Raw genomic sequence first — 19123 nt, 5'->3', positions numbered from 1 at the left:
TCTATTGAGCCAATTCCTATTCCTTCTTCACATTATTACCTTCCTAATTACACTCGATTCCCCCACCATTTGACGACTAACAAGAGAAATTGCATGGGAACATAGATCTCGCACGACAAGATAATAAACAAGAAATCGCAATGACCTGTATGCACTACTTCGAAACAGCGAGGGAGGTTGATTTCCTCTACATTGCATTGACTCGAGTCTAATGCGCGGTGCAGTACTGAACAAGATCTATAGAAGAGATGTACATCAGGTCGGGACCACGCAACCTGTTTTTCTGGGTTCATCATGAACAATCACATAAATTTCCTCCATCATCTAGGGGACATGCCCAAGCAATCTTCAGAAGTAATCTGAAAAGAAGGGTGGTTTTTGCTCGTCTTCCCCGATTCCCCGAGTAAACACCAAATGTGAAATGGATAGCTATATGTACATTCCAAAGATTGATCCCAGCAATTATAACTATTTACATATTCCTCTCTAGAAACCCCCACAGGAAGAGAGGGAAGCAATGAGTTTGAACATGCTGTACACTTCATAAGAATAGACAACTTTACAGTGGCAAGAATTGCAGCTAAGGATTTCCCATAGGCAGTATCAGGGACAATTGGCCAAGGTGTACGGCACTAATATGGTGATGACCACTCCAGCTTCTGATACATGTCTGCGAGCGCATTATAAAGGATGGCAGCAGCTGGCGGCTTCGGCAACGAACCAAGTAGTATGTCCAATGCATTTATAGACTGGCTGCCATAAAATCGGCAATTTTCTCTTGTCCGCGTTGTCACAACACTGCCTTGAAGGGAACATCCAACAAAAGCACCTGCCAATTATTTTATGAAAAAGTTGAGAACAATTAAAGAACTTCAGAAAGCGGAACGAGCCCCGCAGACTGCTGGCAATGAAATGATAGGAAAATGAGAAATACAAATTCTAGACCTCTCCAACATTTTCCTATGAGCGTCCCAATTTAAGTAGGATCTATGACGAATCAAGCTCAGTGTTCTCTCAAATGATTGCTTATTCAAAATTATCCCTGCAGAAGCTTTCTCAACTAATGTCTCTCTCTTTTCCCCTTTCTTTGGCACTAAGAAATGGGCCACAAGCAAGCTTCTCAAGAAATGCTCTTTGTAGAAACTTTTTCAACCAATGATCTAATGAAACAGCTTCACATAGCTTGAAAAGGTAAAGAGTATCATCATTTTATTGAATACATAAATAGCATTTGTGCAAGAGCATTTTAAGTAATCGAGAATAGTCTTTTACATGACTGCCTAAGGACAGATACCCATGCCATATAAGCTAGACTGCATAGCTCACCTCAGCAACAGGGACAAATGAGGAAGAAAGAAAGTAAGAGAACAAGATCCTTTCAAAATGAGCAGTTTTTCTATGTCCCGAGACTGTTATTGCATCCACTTAGGACTTAATAAAAATAGAGAAATTACCATCACATTAAATGGTTAATATCATAGGATACTATCCATGTTTTTTTGCATAGCAATGTATACATACCCCAAAAATCAGTCCAGTGGACAACTCCACAGTTTAAAAGGAAAAATAGCTATATAGAAGAGTACCTTTACTGCAGCTGTACGTATAACAAGCAGCACAGCCACCATCCCCTGCTCGTACATCAGCTTCAGCAGCCCTTCCAATGGGACCAACTGCTGCACTCAAACCAGCCCCAACTGAAAAATGAGCAGTCCCACCAAATGTCTTCACAGCCTCGGTTGTTCTCAACACTATAACAAAGTCTGTCAATTCTCCTCCAGCCTGCAATCACCCTTGACTGGTTACTATTGACTGGAATAAGTATATCTCTACATAAAAATATAACACAAAATCAAACATTTCTTGCAGGGATAATCTTTTCATTTATGTATTTGATTTTTACTATTATTGTTGTTATCATTTTGGGAGGAAGGGGAATCAACTAAAGAATTCTTTAGTTGATTTTTATGTTTTATGCAAGACTTCTTTGCTTGAGCTTAAGCCACACAAGCAGAAGCTGTTAATGCGATAAGACATGTTAACAGAAAGGGAATGATTATCAGTAACACAAGGGCAATCTCTGGCTCAGTGACTTCTCCTACTTCCACAAAAAGGCAAAACACAAATTCAGAGAAAGGGAATGGAGATGCAGAAAGGAACTTGAAAACTCAATGGCAACACAGTAATCAACCAAAAAGTCCAAATCTCTTATCCTGAGAAATACTGTTCTTAGATAGAGTTCCAGAAAAGGAGAAATAAATGGCACATGCCATGAAATAGAAGGATGACAGACCAGACATTTACAAAGGAAAATTCTCACAGAGACCATGGAAATGAAGCAGACAATATGTCAAGCATTCTGGATGGAGTAAAAAATCAAATTGGTGTTTATTATCTAAACAATCATTTTGAGCACGTTGATTCATGTGGTTAATTTGCAGACTGGATGAAAGCCAAAAACACTTGTTGGTTTAGACGCTTAGCCTTTAAGGTTGATGAAATCATAATCCAGGGACACGATAAAATGAGCCTACCTGTGCTCCCCACCCTATTCCACATGAAGATATTGCAGAAGGTGGAGACCATGAGCCATCTTCCCTACGAGCAACCACAAGGCCGGTTCCAATATTGTAGGTTACCATCATACCAACTTTCGCAACAGTAATTATTGCAAGGCCTTTTGCTTGTCGTAAAATGGCATCAGGAATTGCCTTCTCAGGTTTTAGTGAACCCACCTGAGCAATCAGAATGCATCATATAATAAGCTTAATAACCACACGAGAAGTGCAAGAGAACCTAATTTTAATGCCAAAGTATACAAAAAAGGGAAGAAAAATTCTTAATTACTTTATCTTGCACCAATAATATGAAAAACTCTTAAGGAATAGTTTTACTAAGATCTTAAACATATCTAAAATTAAATCACCGCTTCACTGACGATAATGAGAAAATGGCCTTCCTTGTCAAAGGTTAAGTCCACTATAGAAAGCATTTATTTTTCAAGTAGCAACAGCAATACTAGCCAACCGTTCTAAGAAATACACAGATGGAATCATAAGGTAGACAATATCATCTGAACCTTGCCCCTACCTGACTATAACCTCGGATTGCATTTGTTGCCTTGTAAATCTCATGTTCCATTGATTGTCCCCAAGGAAAATTGATCCAGGATCTCAAAGTACTAAGGTCTGTCAGATCTTGGGTCGGAAACTGAGAAGCATGGCTTACTTTATCCATTAGGTAAGGCTGGACAGACTCAAGCCGCACGCAGCAGACATCACACACTCTCTGGGGATCACTAACCCGGAACTTTAAAGGCAACAAACTCCTTCCTCTAGAGCACTCGCCACAAAAAATTCCTCCGCAGAATCGGCAATGATGCCTAGAACGCATGATTGGATGAAAGCGCACACTACACAGCATACATGCAGAAGCACTGCTGTCTGCCATCCATGTTGGTGGTTCTGCCTCAAGAATTTCCCTCACATTTCCAAAACTGGCCTCAGTGAGAGTTTGAGCCATTTCTTGCCAAGCTTGCTCAAGCAGATGAGTAGACATCCACGAAAACCTACTACCAATATCACCTGAAGTAAGAGCACTTACTTTGCCTCGGGCTGCGAGTAACATTTCAACTAATACATCCCACATAGTAAGCTCCTTTTCTTCCATGATGTACCGGTTCCACCCCAAGTCCCCTTCTGGAAAATAACCCCCATTTGTGTAAAAACTTCTAGTCCAATCTTCTTGATGAGTTTCCAACATAGGTGGACAGGAAACTGGTATCCACATGCCTGTATCTTCTTGAAGTGGTGCATCATAATAGAAGTACTTTCCAGGCTTCTGATCAATAATCTTCGATTCTCCTTTCTCACTGTTCTCCTCGTTACTTCTCTGGAATGGTTCAGCCTCACCTTTTGCAGCTGAACCCCTGTCACTTCTAGAATCAACTGCAGCTATTGGAGCATCATGAACCCATAGATTGCCAACAGCACCTCCATCCTGTCATCAGCATTAGGGGGGAAAACAAATAGTAAGTTTACCTAGTTTCAACTTATTTGCGTCAGTATCCACAAGAAATAATCTTCAGTACAAAGCTTGCACGAAACATACACAATTTACATCAAAGAACTAAAAGCCGACACTTTACACATAAAAAAGTACAACATTCCAGAAGTTTGGCTGCGAAAGACAGTGGACAACAAACTGCCAAATAGACCCTTTTAGCCTCTCAGGCTCAATGCCAATCGCTATCTGATGTTCCACTCATGTGTCTCACGTGTTATTGTCAAGGATATAAAACGAAGTGTAGAGATAACCAACTCTGAAAAATTTTCAAGAGAAAGGGAAAGCAGTTTTTGAACAATTCCTAGACTTGAAACTAGAATTGTCTATTCCTGATCCTCGCGATACGACAAAGTTCAAATCTGTTAAACTAATCTGCACCAAACCATTTGCAGTATCATATGTAAACCATCATTCACAATCACATAGCTCGCTCCACCATTATTCACCAAATAACACATTCCTTTCATCTTGCCCCCTCGTTCGCTCACGCCTAAAAAGCATCAGAGAAGGTCTTGCCCACAAAAAAAAAAAAACATTAGTCGTAGAGGTGTTACCACAAATATCGCACATCGAACTTGTCGCCCGACCAGCACATCAAAACAATCACAATTCAGAAAGGAAACACCGGACAGATTCTCTCGGTCCATAAGACAGAATTCCAAATACCCAATGGAAATCACCAAACCACTTGCATAACCCAACAGATAACCCCAAGGATCACCAATTCAACTACCCAAAAGCGAATACAAGAGCTGGAGGAGAAAGGGGGAACAAAAAAAAGGCCCACTTACAGGCGAAGCATCGGAAACCTGGTAATCCGCATCGGGGGCGACGGAGCTGAAGACCCCGGAGCCCAAAGTTTCAACCTTTGCAGCTCGATTGCTGGAATTCGAGCTGGCTCCCTCCATGGGATGCGCGAATCAAAAGCTTCCTCCGACGAGCACCGGCGGAGTCGGCATACACGCCGGCGACCGCGATTCGAAGGGGAACTGCCGGAATAATCGGCAGACGGAAGGATCAATTCGAACGGACGGTAGAAGACCCCCCCCACCCCCACCCCCACCCCCGTTTCGTTCAGCGATTCGATCGACCGGAGACGGCGGAATCGTGGGTTCGTCGGGAGCGGCCGGCTGATCGGCGATCAGGCGACAAAGGCGATGGCTTTTTCCGGGGATTTTCGTGCTTCGTTTGAATTGCGTAGAGAGAGAAAGAGAGAAGCGAGATGAGAGAGAGAGAGAGAGAAAGGGGAGATGTTATGGAGTCATTACGCTTTCTTTTGCGTGGAGTCTCTGGATTTCGGTCGGCCGGCGGGGCGAGCCGCCCTATTTTAACGAAATTATGGTTTTCTCCCCCCCTAATTTTGGATATTGTCGGATTTGCCCCTTTCTTCCTAATGATAAGATAAGCTTTGTAGCACTGCTCAATCTTTGTTTGTAAAATTCCAAACGCACCAACCATCACTTGTCGTCAAGGATATGACATTAGCTCTCTCCAAATTTCTCTTTTCAATCGTACAATGCCATTCTTGACTTCTTTTTTACGTTATTGAACTTAGCTTGTCCAATATAATTCTTTTTTTAACCCAACCGCGGATAGCTGCATTGGTTGAGAGTCTTTTCTTCATAACCGAGAGAGTTTGAAACCCGCGTTTGCTAATGCGTTGTAAATGAAGGGCTATAGTGTTGGAGTCCTGTGCTAGTTTTCCTGAGGCACTGACGGCCCCAAATGTGCCACCAGGCGCTATTAGAATTGAGGTCTCTCGTAAAAGGTTCGACGGATTCTCGGTTACCGCAATATATATATATATATATATATATATATAATTATATATATTTATTCTTTTAGATAAGCCAACCCCTATTAATTGACATGATGTTGATCCTATTAACTTACCAATAATTTATATATAGCATTCATGTTACATCCTTCATGATTCTCTTTCTTGCTGATCAATCACCTATTGGCCGCTACCCAATTACCCACTTTAACACCTATGATTGCACTAAATACATTGTCACCACCTATTGCTACCGATGGTCTTGTTGACCTCCATTGAATCAAAGATTCATTGCCCCCAACATCAAAATGGACCTCCATCGCCAAAGATCAGACTCGGCGAGCACCATGAACTTGGCCACCTCGGCCATGAGCACCATCGTACCTATCACCACCACCACCACCAAACTTGTCCATCATCGCCACTGCCGCCATTATATCTGACCGCACATCGCAAGTATACTTATCCGTTTCTAAGCTCATCCAATGTCTTACCATGAGCAAACATGCTTTGATTTGAGGTTGGACTCTCATTTTTAGAAACAAAAATCGATTTTACAGTTCCGAATCCTCAATTTGAGTTCATGCTACCTTGATCACGGTCATGAGGTCAAGCATTTGTAGATATGACAACCCACAATCTTTTTTTTTTTTGTCAAAGACGTAAGCAATTGGCCCGACATTGATGTTAGCAATTATGTAATTCTTTAATGTGAAAAAATCAAAAATAAGGAATTTTTGGTCTTCATGATTTTTATGATAAGAGGAACAAAAACATACCTTATCTCGAATAATCTCATTGAAAATATTTGTTGTGGAAAACTAAAATAATGAAGGAATCCAATTTCTCTCCTTTAACTCACATTTTTTTGTTAAGTATTTTATTTGATAGATGATTGGATATAATGTTCTTTTCAAGTTGTGGGTGGGAACATGATCAGATTCCATTTATATATGATATCAATAGCCAATATGCGCATTCCATCAAAGTATTTTTTAACTTTTACAAGAGTTGCACTTCTTAAAAAAAAACCAAGTTACTTCTTAATATAATTGTACTTTTTTTTTATCATTTTCATAAGACTCACAAAATTCACAGCCAAGAAGTTTAAATATTAATATAATTATTAGACCATTGATTAATAACATCATGTAGGCCGCAATTATTCTTACAGTTGACAATTATAATTCACAGCTATTGGTACCATAGCACTGCTATTGACAATGGTGATTGGAAAGTTGCCACAGCTTGCTGACATCAAGTTGCTAAAATTGTCCAAAAACACGCATGACAAACAAATTGATTTGTTCAAATCGTAGCTTAATTACGTTTGAATATTCATAATTTTTTTATCTAGGTAGAAAACTTACGTGTTACAATTTCCGTCGTCCCCAAATAACCAACGAACTTAACACTAATTAATGGTAGCCGGTTGCATTACTTCTCTAAAAGAATCTAAATATCTATCATTAGTAGAATTAAGTAAACTCAAATTAAATGGAGAGTGGTGAAAATTCAAGTGAAAAATTACCTGCAGCTGCAAGCAAAGCTTGAAGTTTCAACCGACAATTTGCTCTGCTTTCTTTTGACCCAAAAGCCAAAGATTCCGCCGCTCTTCATCAGGAGCACAGCAGAAGTTGGCAAAAGGCAAGAAGACCATCTCCAGTTTTCTGCAAGACCGATCCACCATCAATGGCAGGAAGAAGCACCACAACAGCCTCCAAGAAAATCCCAGTACTACTAGTCCTCCTCCTCTTGACCCTCGTCGGCCTCTGCCAGCTCTCGTCTGCCCACCTCGCCGGCCCTTCGATCCCCGGCAAGATCGCGTCAAGCCGCAACCTTTTGTCGCTACGGAGGAAGAGCGCCCAAGTGCCCGAGTGCACCAATCTCGGGTCGAGGCCCGATTGCGCCCAGAACCCGCGTTGCCGGTGGTGCCGCAGCGACGCCCTCGACGACATGTGCTTCAGCAAGGCCGAGGCTTGGCGCTTGCCGTCCCAGGTCTTTCTTTGCGGTTCATGATTGTTGATCCGCCGTCTCTACGGCGTTTTGTCTTCTGGGTCGAGAAAGATTACGGAGAAAGATCGGCAAATTTTGTCTGATTGAATGAGCTCGAGAGGAGATGAGGGAGTTGGGTTCTTGTTTTTTTGGTGGTTTTGTGTCGTGCCCAGTTTTTTTGGGTTCCATTTCTTTGTTAGCTCTGTTTGTTATAAGAGGTTTGAGAGAGAGATTCGAAGGAATGTCAGAATGTACTGTGCTTTCGGTTCATGAGCTGATGCATTGGATGCATCTCTTTTTTGCTACTGAATTTGTTTCGTTGTTGTTTTTTGAGAAATCTACATGATCCGGTGAGAGATTGTAGAGGGTTAGCTCTTATCAGCTTTAGCTGTCTTGGTGCAACATTTGCTTGTAAAATTGGAACTTTTCGCTGCCTCTATCCAAACCATCACCGCAATGGAGGAGATTTTTGCTGAGTTTATTGCATTATTTGAGGAATTTCAAATCCAAAGTAGTGCTGTGGAATTGTATGACCTCATTGGTAAGTACACTTCCAGTTTCAGGTCTCTGGGAAAAATTGCTACGTGGTGTGAATTGGAGATGTATCTGTTATGCAGGCTGATGATTTGTTTTGCCCAGATCCTAGTTTCTTCTATGAGATGGTTATCATTCTATGTTTAAGGATGGCTCCAATGAGTGTATTGAACCACAGTGCGAAATTCGAGTATGAGAAACCTGAGAATTCTGACGCAACTGCAGGCTTCTTCTTAGTCACTCTGGTTAGATCTTCACATCTGAATACTAAGGGCTCAAATGCCATTGGGTAGACATTAGGATTTTATTCTTGTTCTCTTTTGTTTTGTCCTCCTCATACAGTTTTTGTCATTATAGTCTAAGTTTCCTTTTCCTTATATCCTTCATAAGCTGATGGAAAAGGAATGATGAAATCTACCAAGTATTTTTTCGTAAGCTGTTGGTAGCAGTTTTAGGTGCCTGATATGTTTGTCATACTATGCATGCTTCTGAGATAATAGGAAAGAGGTAAAGGATAAGCATGTTGCACTGCCATGCCAATACAGTCCCCGAAATTTTTCATTTAATCATTTAGCCTTCTGGACTGAGGAATATTCAGATGCAGAGGATTAAAAAAAGCATGAGCTGCTTTGGATGTAACTTTTTTATTTCTTTCACCATTTGTTGTTGTTTTAATTTGGTTACCATGTTCAATTACTATTATACTGTCTTGTATGTATTTGAGTGGCCCTTCCACATATCTGTGGGTCGTGGTTTTTGCTGGTTTGGGTTGGGGTGGGCTCGGGGGAGGGAAGAAGGGCAATGTTGACCTTTCCATCATTCATAAGCTTGTACAAGATTGTAAGATTTTAGTTTGCGATCATATCTGTATTTTGCACCAGAGTCATACATCAATCAGGCCCAGCTAGCCCCAAGGTGGATTTTGAAGTCCTTCATGATTGTCCAAATTCCCATGAGTCAAGATATGTCGTTGCAAAATTCTGGATGGAGTACTTATTTTCTGGCAGAGTTGTTGTTTGGCCACGATGTTTTGTGGTTTGTGACTGAACTTTCACTTAAAAGTGTGGAATTGTAGCCTTCAAAGCATTAGCATACTACTTAGTTTTTGTGATGTCAATGGTAATGCTTAATACCCTGATATTGGAGCCAACAAGAGTTAGTTGTTTAAGCCTCGGGTAGGGTCAGGTCAATTCGGTTCGGTTCTTCTTCTCTTTACAACCCTACTACAGAGGAGGCTCACTGTCTGTAGCCAGTTGGAGTTCACTGTTGTCTCTGGTTTCTCCATTTTGTTCCTATTAGATTGTTTATGAGTTTTTCATCGAAAAGATGAGTAATTTACACTTGTTAATGACAATATGGTGTTATGAGGTGACCAAATTTATACAGTTTGTGTGGAACCTAGGGGAAATATTAACTTCTTTTTGTACAGGAGAAATATGAACTTTATGAACTGGAAATGATACAGGAAATTTGTATGCTTGAGATCAAGACATTAAATTTGCTTCGTTGTATCTCTCAGTAGAGTTGGCAAGGTAGATGTTCATATGCTTTTGTTAAAGTGGACTGCTTTTATGCTGCCTTGTGGTTAGAAAAATTACTCCTTACCAAGAAGGAGGGAAGTCAGAACAATCAGCATTTACACATTGAGGGGGAGTTAGAAAAATTAGCTGTTACGTTCTGTACATGAAAGTGCTGTACCAGTGTGTCGATATATAAAGAAACGAAGCAATTTTTGACAAGCAGCTTCACTTTTATCTGCTGACAGATCCACTAATGTCGCTACACGGTGCATACATTGCAGAGGGCTCTGTGGAATTCCTGAAAGGTTCTTGCACGCAATGGCATTTGCTGATGTTTTCACTTAATGTCTTCTTGATAATGTTGAGATTACATTTTGAGCTGCTCAGATCCATCACTAAAGCCATTGTGTATCACCTTGAACTTGTGCATGACCAAATCCACCCTGCTGTCTTTACTCTGTCTGTGTGTATATGAAACTTAAGTCACCGAGCTTCTGTTTCTTGTGACGAGTATAGAAACACTATACCTCTTCTGAGATCGAAAGCCAGTCCTCCGTCCTCTGCCATACGTCTTCTGAGATTGAAAGCCAGTCCTCTGTCCTCCGCTTTTGCTTTTTGGTTGGACTCCGTCCTCTGCTTAACCGTCCCGTAATTTGCACGTCTATGAGATCATGTGAAGGTTTTGACACAGTAGTCCCTGCACAGACATACTCCAGTTCCTTGCATCTCCATCCAACCTTTTGCAATCTTGATTGAGAAAAGCAATTTGCATGAGTTTGATCTGTACAGATAGTGTGAGTATCGTCATTGTGTAGTGTGCGGGAATTCCATGGTGCAGGAATCAATTTTTTGAGGTGGTTCTCAATGTTCTAATGTTCGCCCAGTGTACACTGCTTTTCTCTGGTGCAGCTATATTCGTTGACACATACAGTGCGGGTGTTGATAGGCGAAGAGGAACGACATAGTATCCGTAATCTGTATTACCCAGTGGATTTACAGAAAAAAGGAGAGAAAAGAAACCGCTAAAGCGCGAGTGAATAAATAATAAATTTCATTCAAGTAATTCTTGCAAGCTTTGTTTCTGAATCTGATTGGAATTGAACAATCCGCTGTTCGTTCAGTTTACCAGCAGTTAGACAAACAAAAGACAAAGTAGTCGCAATGAATTACGCCCTCCCTCACGTCATCAAACCCATCACTTCCAGCTTGAAATCTTCTTCAGCTCTGTACTGCTTCACAGCCTCCCTCATGTCATCAAATCCATCAGTCCCTTCAAAGAACTTGGCCAACTTTCCAAGCTCGACATCGTCGAGATCATTGACGAACGGGCAAACGGGGATCGCGTTCTCCGGCTGAAACACGTAAGCATTCGGGTTATCGTCAACGATCACCACCCTCTGCAAGTCCCTGCCCATCTTGGACAAGTCCTTCACGAACTTCCCGTCCACTTCCTCGCACGAATCCCGGTACAGCCGGTGCGATATCAGCGACCTTTTCTGGTCGAGCCGGTCGAGCACCAGCGAGGCGTACTCTTTCACGCCGGCCGTGAAGATCACCAGCTCGAACTTGGCGCTCATCACGCGCAGGAAATCATCCACCCCGGGGCGCTTGAGCACATAAAAATTCAACCTTTCGCCGTTTATCGTTGGCTGGACAACGAAATCGAACTTCTCTGGAGGCGGGTCAGTCTGCGAGTGGACCAGCGTCTCGTCGAGGTCGAGAAAAACGGTCTTCTTGGTCGGCGACACCAGCGGCGGGAGCCGGTGATTCTCGGCATCGAAGGAGAGGGATCTGCATAGGCTCGCCCCGGCAAGGGAGGACGGCGGCTCGTCGGCGACCTTCTGGAGGACCCTGAAGCCCTTGCGGCGGCTCGGGGTGCCGATGTGGGCCAACTTGGAGAAGATCTTGATGAGGCGGCGCTGGCACGAGTGGAGGGACTTGTTGATCGTCGCGATGAAGGAGCCGGGGGCGGCGGCGGCGTTCTTGACGGGGGACTTCTTCCCGAGGCGGCGGCTGCGGCCGCGGCGGCCGTGGCAGTCCTTGATGGACTTGGTCGGCGTTCTTCTGATGATTCTTGAAACCATCCTCTGGTTCTTGAAGAAAGAGAGAGAGAGAGAGAGAGGAAAATGAGAGAAGCGTTTGGCTTGGGTTCTGGAGAGGGATTTTGATTTCAATTCATAACGGGAGGTTCGGGTGCAACGGTCGGAAGAATCAGGTTCGGGTTCGGATGGGAGGGTCGGATGTTCTGAGAGAATGTTGGGTCTAGATCTGGTCTGCCACGTCGGCCGTGGGCCACCCCGCTCGGGGATTGCCACGTGTCCAGGGGGTCCCGCTTGTAAGACGGTTCAAAATTTCCCTCCCTTTCTCACACTACCCGTTCTCCTCCGTTGCCGTCCGCTCTCCTTCGCTCCCCCGCACCCCGCCTCCGCCGTCGTCTCCTGGAGCCGCGTCGGCGGCTACGCGGCTCCGGTCCGTCTGCGTGTGACGAGCTCAGATCCGCTGGATTCTCCGGCCGGTTCTTTTAGAGACCCGAGCCGAATCTTCCTCTTTCCCGATCGTCCGGATTTGCCAATTCTTGGATTTGAAACCGCATTTTGGTCACCGTGTGCAACTACTGTTATATTGTCTTTGAGTAACTCTTGCACATATCTGAGGTGGGTACTGGTTCTTGCTGGGTTTGGAGGGGGCGGGCGTGGGGAAGGGAGGAAGGGCAAAGTCGACCTTCCCATACCGCTGGCGCGTGCAAGATTGTAAGATTCCGGCGGGTTGTGGTCGTATCTGTATTTTGCACCAGAGTCATATATCGATCAGACGCGGCTTAGCTCGAAGCTGTTTCTTGAAGTCCTCCATGATTGTCTGAATTCCCACGACTGTAGCAAGATTACGTTGTTATCGCACAGTTTTGGATGGAGCACTTATTTTTTTGGCAGAGTTTGCCGTTTGGCGACGATGTTATCGTGGTTTGTGGTTGGAACTTCCACTTTAAGGTGTGGAATTGTAGCCTTCCAAGCATTGGCATGCTAATTTGTTTTTACGGTGTTGATGGTAACGCGTATTACCATACGATATCGGAACAGGCTAGAGTCAGTTCTTTTCGGCCTCCTCTGTAGCCAGTTGGAGTTCACTGTCGGCTCTGGGTTCTCCATTTCATTCCGGTTAGATTGTTTATGAGTTCTTTTCATCGTGAAGATGAGTAAGTTGCACTTGTTAACGACGACATGGTGTTATGAGGTGACTAAATTTACACAGGTCGTGCAGAGCCTTGGAGAAATATGAATTTGATGAACTGGAAATGATGCATGAAATCTGTATGTATGCTCGGGATCGTGACATGAAAATTAGCTTTCGTTGTACGTCGTAGGAGATTTGACAAGGTAGGCGAATGCTTTGGTTAAAGTTGACTGCTTTTCATGGGGCCTCGTTGAGGAAGAGTCAGAAAAATGAGCTGTTAGGTTCTGTACATGGAACTGCTTTATCAGGATGTGCAATATGTAGCGAAAAGAGACATCGTTCGAGGTATCTTCACTTTTATCCGCAGACAGATCCGCTGATGTTGCTATGCGGTGCCTAGATTACAGAGGGCTCTGTGTGCATTTTAAGCTCCTGAAAAGTTCTTGCACAGCAATGGCATTTGCTAATGCTATCATCTAGTCTTAGTACTTCTAGACAATGTTCTGAGATGACATATTGAGCCTGCTCAAATCAACCTTATCACCAAAGCCCGGTAATGTCATCATCTTGAATTTGTGCATGGCCATTTCTGCTCTGCCGGCTGTGCTGTACCCTGTGTGTACATGAAGCTCGCATTCCCGAGCTTCTGTTACTTGCTATGAGTAAATGAGCACCATAACACATTCTAATACGCAAAAGCCAGTCCTCCATCTTCTGCTTAAATGTCCTTCAATTTGTACATCTATTAAATGACAGTGAAGAGTTTGACACAGTTAGTCCCTGCACAGACAAACTCCAGTACCTTGCATTTCCATCCAAGCATTTGTATTCTTGATTGAGAATAGAAATTCGCATGAGTTTGATCCGTAGAGATAATGTGAGTATCGTCCTTGTGTAGTGAGTGGGAATTCCATAGCACGGGAATCGATTTTTGAGGAGGTTTTCAATCTTCCAATATTTGCTTAGCACGCGTCTAGTTTTATCTGGTGCAGCTATTTTTAGTCTACGCATACTGTGTGGGTGTAGATCGGCGAAAAAGAGCTACATGGAATCCATAAAATGAGCTGTTCATTACCTCGAAAAGGGAAAGGATTGCTCAGTAAAACAATTGAACCTCACCTATTCTCACCTTCTCGGCAATAGTCGAGTGAGTTCTCTATGGCCGAGGTTCAGTTACCAAGTTTTGTTGGTCGTCCCCGTTTCAGTTGACAAACCGCTAGCGGTGGATGGAAGTCCCATGTCCCATGAATCATTTCTTCCTTATGATCGGTACTCCCTTGAAGAGCTCGCGCCTCACCTGGTTCTGCAAGAATTTGTTAATCATGGTTTGGTTCTTCATTCCTGTTTTGAGGGCATCTGTTGCTAGATTGCATACACTCTCTGACAATCATCACGTCATGAGAATCAAATGTCCGACAACTCGTACTTCGTTTGTTGAAGGTGGTTTAAGGTATGTATCATCGGCGAGTTTGCAAAGGTGGTTAGGCTTTTCTCTCTACCAAATATCAGCAGACGGGAATTTCTAAAGTAACCGAAATATTACCATTCCTAAGGGTTTCCTCTGCTCCTTCATCAGCAGAAGATAGCAGAAGATAGCAGATGCAAATTAAAAAAAAAAAAAAGACCATTGGACTTTCTTCCTAGGTTATATCAAGCAAATTGATATCATTGTGTTCTATAGATTGTTCACCTTGTATAAGTCTCTCTCCAACTTCAATGGATCTCGTTCTACATCTCGTTCTCCTTCTACGAAAGTCTTTCCAAATTTAGACACATTTTCTGTCCAATAGCTCGATCTCCTTTTTGCAGAGCCAAAGCCTTTCTATGCTTTTACGCCTTCTGTTGTTAACATTATTTGCATATGGCCTGACTATATATGCAGGTCATTTGTCCTGCATCAAATACACATTAATAGCCCTTGGTTATTTTATTACCTTCAAAATATCGTGGAGGGATTATCTCAACAGATATACCCTGAGCATGGCTCAAAATTAACCAAAAAATTTCATATTGGTACATGTTAAACAATTTTACTTAAACCCAAATCCGCATTTAAGTAGCTTCTTCATAATTATATTCTCTAACGCAACCACACAACTTGAAATTGTGCCGGTTGCTATCAATTGAGGTTATTCCTCCACTTTCGAAATTTTTTTGTCCGAACTCGAAGTAATGTACCGTATCGCATTTCACTAATCCAATGATAATATTTATAATCTTACTTATTTATTTAATCATTCGCACTATACCAATCGGGCAAATTATTCCAGCAAGTCGGGCGTAATTTATATCATGGTAATAATTTATTCCTGTGCAATACCAGCAATCGATACGGACCATCTACAGCACTTCATGATCGTCATTGTCCCAGAATTTCGTTGCCGTGGACCGCCACAGGGACTTGGGCGATGTTCATTCTGATGGTTCTTGACATGACCTGATTTCGTTTCAAAATGGTGGTTCGGTGCAATGGTCCGAAGAGATTAGGTTCGGATACGAGGCTCGATTTTAAGATGCTGCTTCTTTGTCTAGTTGGGGGAACAAATTTTACCTCAAATTCCAAGTTGTGGTAATTTTAAAAAGTGGATGTTTTCACTCAGGGGTAAGTATTGAATGCATGGATCTTAGTTTCCTTTTTCTTTTTCTCGGTGTGTCATGGATTTTAGTGTTAATTGCGTACCGGAAACCTGCACTTAAGAGAACAAAAGCATTGATGTCCCTTTGTCTAGTTTTGGTAACAAGTCTTATCTCAAATCCCAGTTGTAGTAATCTTAAAATGTTGATGTTTTCACTCATGAGTAAGTATTAAATGCGTGGAATTTCGTGTTCTTTTTCTTTTTTTCGGTACGTCATGGATTTTAGTGTTAATTGCATAGAAAAAATTTGCATTGAAAAGAACAAAAGCGATGATGTCTCTTTGTCTAGTTCGGGAAACAAATCTGATCTCAAACTCCAATTGCAGTAATCTTAAAAGTTGATGTTTTCACTCACGGTAAGTATTAAATGCATGGATATTAGTGTTCCCTCCCCTCCCCCCCAACACTCTTTTCTTTTTCCCGTATATCATGGATTTTAGTGTTGGTTGTGTAGGAAATATCTGCACTTAAAAGAAAAAAGCAATAAAAAAAAAAAAGAACAAAGCGATGCTGTCTCTTTGTCTCATTCGGGAAACAAATCTTATCTCAGATTCCAATTGCAGTAATCTTAAAAAGTTGATGTTTTCACTCATGGTAAGTATTAAATGCATGGATTTTAGTGTCCCCTCCCTCTCTTTTCTTTTTCCCGTATATCATGGATTTTAGTGTTGGTTGTGTAGGAAAAATCTGCACTTAAAAGAACAAAGCGATGACGTCTCTTTGTCTCGTTCGGGAAACAAATCTTATCTCAGATTCCAATTGCCGCAATCTTAAAAAGTTGATGTGTTCACTCATGGTACGAATGCATGGATCTTAGTGTCCTTTTTTTTTTCCCGGTATGTCATGTATTTTAGTTTTGATTGTGTAGGAAAAATCTGCACTTAAAAGAACAAAAGTGATGATGTCTCTTTCTCTAGTTCGGGAAATAAATCTTATCTCAAAATTCCAATTGCAATAATCTTAAAAAGTGGAAGTTTTCAATCATGCAAAGTATTAAAATGCATGGATTTTATTTCATCTTTCGGTATGTCATGGATTTTAGTGTTACTTGCGTAGGAAAAATCTGCACTTAAAAGAACAAAAGCAATGACGTTTCTTTGTCTAGTTTGAGTAACAAATCTTATATCAAATTCCAGTTGTAGTAATGTTAAAAGTTGATGTTTTCACTGATGTGTAAGTATTAAATGTAAGGATTTTAGTGTTTTTTTTTTTTCCTTTTTCTGTCTACCATGGATTTTAGTGTTAATTGCATAGGAAAAGTCTGCACTTAAAACAGCAAGAGCGTTGATATTGTGGGATAATTTTAAAAAAGTTGATTTTTTTTTCACTCATAAGTAAGTATAAATGCATGGATTTTACTATTCTTTTTTTTTTCTCCAGTCTATCATGGATTTTAGGGTCACTTGCATAGGAAAAATCTGCACTTAAAAGAGCAAAAACGATGATGACACTAGTATATTCTAAATTTTAATCCAATGTCATAATGTATTGAGTAAAATTTATTTTGAGTCCCTTAGGTTCCCGAACCTTCTCAAAAGTTGACTCTCAATACTTTAAAAGGCACGGTTAGCGTAGAGCCTAAATCGAGTTTTGGTTAACTTGGATTTACGGACTAAGTCCGAATCGAGTCCCGTTCTCTGCTCTCAATTCTCTGTCAACTATTTCTTTTTGCTTTGATTCTCTCGAGTGGAATATCAAATCTGTTAAAATATCTCACATCGTTTTGCCTGTCCCATTCTGTGTATCCCCAAACATGGCGACTTTGTTGTTTCTATGGATATTATCCCTCGTCGGAAATTGAGCCATTTTCCCGAATAAGTCTTCATTTGGCCGGAACACTTTCAGGTCGTTCGAGAAAATTTCCAATGCCTTCGGGCGATCATTGCCGTCCAGTGCTTTAAGATAGTTTTGCTTCCTCAGGTAGAAATAGATCTGTATAGAATCAATTGTCATCGAGCCGTGTGAAATCCAGGAGATACTTTTCGACCTCATCCCAGAGCCCGTCGCGCACTAGCTCCTCAAAATAACTCCAGCCAAAATGTACTCCCGATTCACGCTTGTGAAGCTTCCTTTGTGGCCCCCCCTCTTTCAAGATCTATAAGATAATTAAGATCAAGTGGGCATCGAGAAGAGGCATTTCGTGAATGTCAGGCAATGCCATTTCGATGGTGGTCGAAGCAAAGTTGGCGATCCGCACAGGAGTGTTGGGATCAGAGTTCTTCTTGTCTGAGAAAGCTCCCATTAAACCTTTTACAACGATTGTCGTCGCAACTTTACGTCAGCCATGCCGGTGTCTATTGTTCACCAAACTCGCTGCCCTGGAGTGCTGTTTCGCCACTTTCCTTCTGAAAAACAAATTCCATCATCAGACTTGCCGCCCTCAAACGAGCCAGATCTTGAAGTTTCACTATGATCTGCTGTTGCACGCACTGGCCTGCGCTGCTACCCCTCGAATCTACACACCTTACATCCGAAAAATCCTTCACTGTATTATTGACATCATCGGCATGTCAGCTTCAGCGAGCCGTCCCTGGTTCTTGTACATTGGACCGGTTCTTAAGGTGCTGGTTTCTTCATCTTCTTTATCCATTCTACAATTTTTGCTAGAAAAGTGCATGTAATGGATGGATTGGAAGATTTACTATCAATTCAAATCATTTTGAATGTCTCAAATTAAAACCTATGGGCTAAAGAAATGTGAGTTCTTCTTGCAGGACACAGGCTTTGGCGTTACATCGCTGGTAATACCCGTGCGCCTGCTAAGAATACTGGTGAAATTGAGGATAAATTTGTCCTTCAATGAAGCTTCGCACACGCTTGAGCGTGATCTGGGAGTTTATTTCGGCTGGAGTAACTTTGAGGAGCTGATGCTCGACGGGCAATGGAATGAGGCCGAGAAGTATCTTTCTGGTTTTACAGAGCTCCGGACGACAGATTCTCCATCCATGTCTGTTTCAGACCTACGAAAAGAAAATATCTTGACAGCAATGATTGCAGGAAGGCAAAATGATTTTTTTACGAGCGATCTAACAGTGTTCCAGCCAAATAAAGACTTACTCGAGGAAATGACTCAATTTTTGACATCGGATAATATTAGGAGAAACAACAATCTGGCCATGTAAGGAGATGCACGGAATGCAAGAAGTGAGATATTTAAATTCATGGTATAACCAAACGATGTGTAATATTTCAACAAAAATAAACTTGAGTTGATGAATGAGCTATCTTTATGATTGTCATAATAAAAAAATTAGGCGATATCATCCATGTTCAATTAGCTGGATCTTATCAAATAAAGATATCTTTTTTGGATGAATTTGATACCTTTTAATATATGATCTGATTAGATTTATAGTTACTATCCAAGAATGAGATGGGCAACAGAACACCGATTAGCAATTCCCAATTACCACCTAGTTTAGTAG

The 19123-nt window shown here is 41.8% G+C and overlaps 3 protein-coding genes across 4 annotated transcripts; 1 reads left to right on the top strand and 2 right to left on the bottom strand.

The window, feature by feature from the left end:
* Positions 1-347: 347 nt before the first annotated feature.
* Positions 348-5349, bottom strand: LOC104440867 (FYVE, RhoGEF and PH domain-containing protein 5). Its single transcript, XM_010053853.3, has 5 exons — positions 4857-5349; positions 3091-3999; positions 2535-2735; positions 1587-1782; positions 348-829 (listed from the first exon to the last, which is right to left on the bottom strand). The coding sequence occupies exons 1-5, from the start codon at positions 4971-4973 to the stop codon at positions 633-635; spliced, it is 1620 nt and encodes a 539-aa protein (XP_010052155.2). The 5' UTR covers positions 4974-5349; the 3' UTR covers positions 348-632.
* Positions 5350-10920: 5571 nt separating this feature from the next.
* Positions 10921-12033, bottom strand: LOC104440866 (carboxy-terminal domain RNA polymerase II polypeptide A small phosphatase 1). The gene has a single exon (XM_010053852.3). The coding sequence runs from the start codon at positions 11973-11975 to the stop codon at positions 11070-11072; it is 906 nt and encodes a 301-aa protein (XP_010052154.2). The 5' UTR covers positions 11976-12033; the 3' UTR covers positions 10921-11069.
* Positions 12034-17293: 5260 nt separating this feature from the next.
* LOC108959249 lies at positions 17294-18915 on the top strand. Of its 2 annotated transcripts, none has more exons than XR_005550436.1 (2): positions 17294-18259; positions 18420-18915. XR_005550436.1 is itself a non-coding variant. In XM_039311278.1 (2 exons), the coding sequence occupies exons 1-2, from the start codon at positions 17843-17845 to the stop codon at positions 18818-18820; spliced, it is 825 nt and encodes a 274-aa protein (XP_039167212.1). In that variant the 5' UTR covers positions 17294-17842; the 3' UTR covers positions 18821-18915. The 2 variants fall into 2 exon arrangements, 1 of the variants encoding a protein (XP_039167212.1); XM_039311278.1 differs by having other exon boundaries at positions 18413-18915.
* Positions 18916-19123: the final 208 nt, after the last annotated feature.

The sequence above is a fragment of the Eucalyptus grandis genome, chromosome 4 (genome assembly GCF_016545825.1).
Source record: "Eucalyptus grandis isolate ANBG69807.140 chromosome 4, ASM1654582v1, whole genome shotgun sequence".
Lineage (NCBI taxonomy): Eukaryota > Viridiplantae > Streptophyta > Magnoliopsida > Myrtales > Myrtaceae > Eucalyptus > Eucalyptus grandis.
The sequence above is the reverse complement of the archived record's forward strand: the minus strand, read 5'-3'. Positions and strand labels throughout refer to the sequence as shown.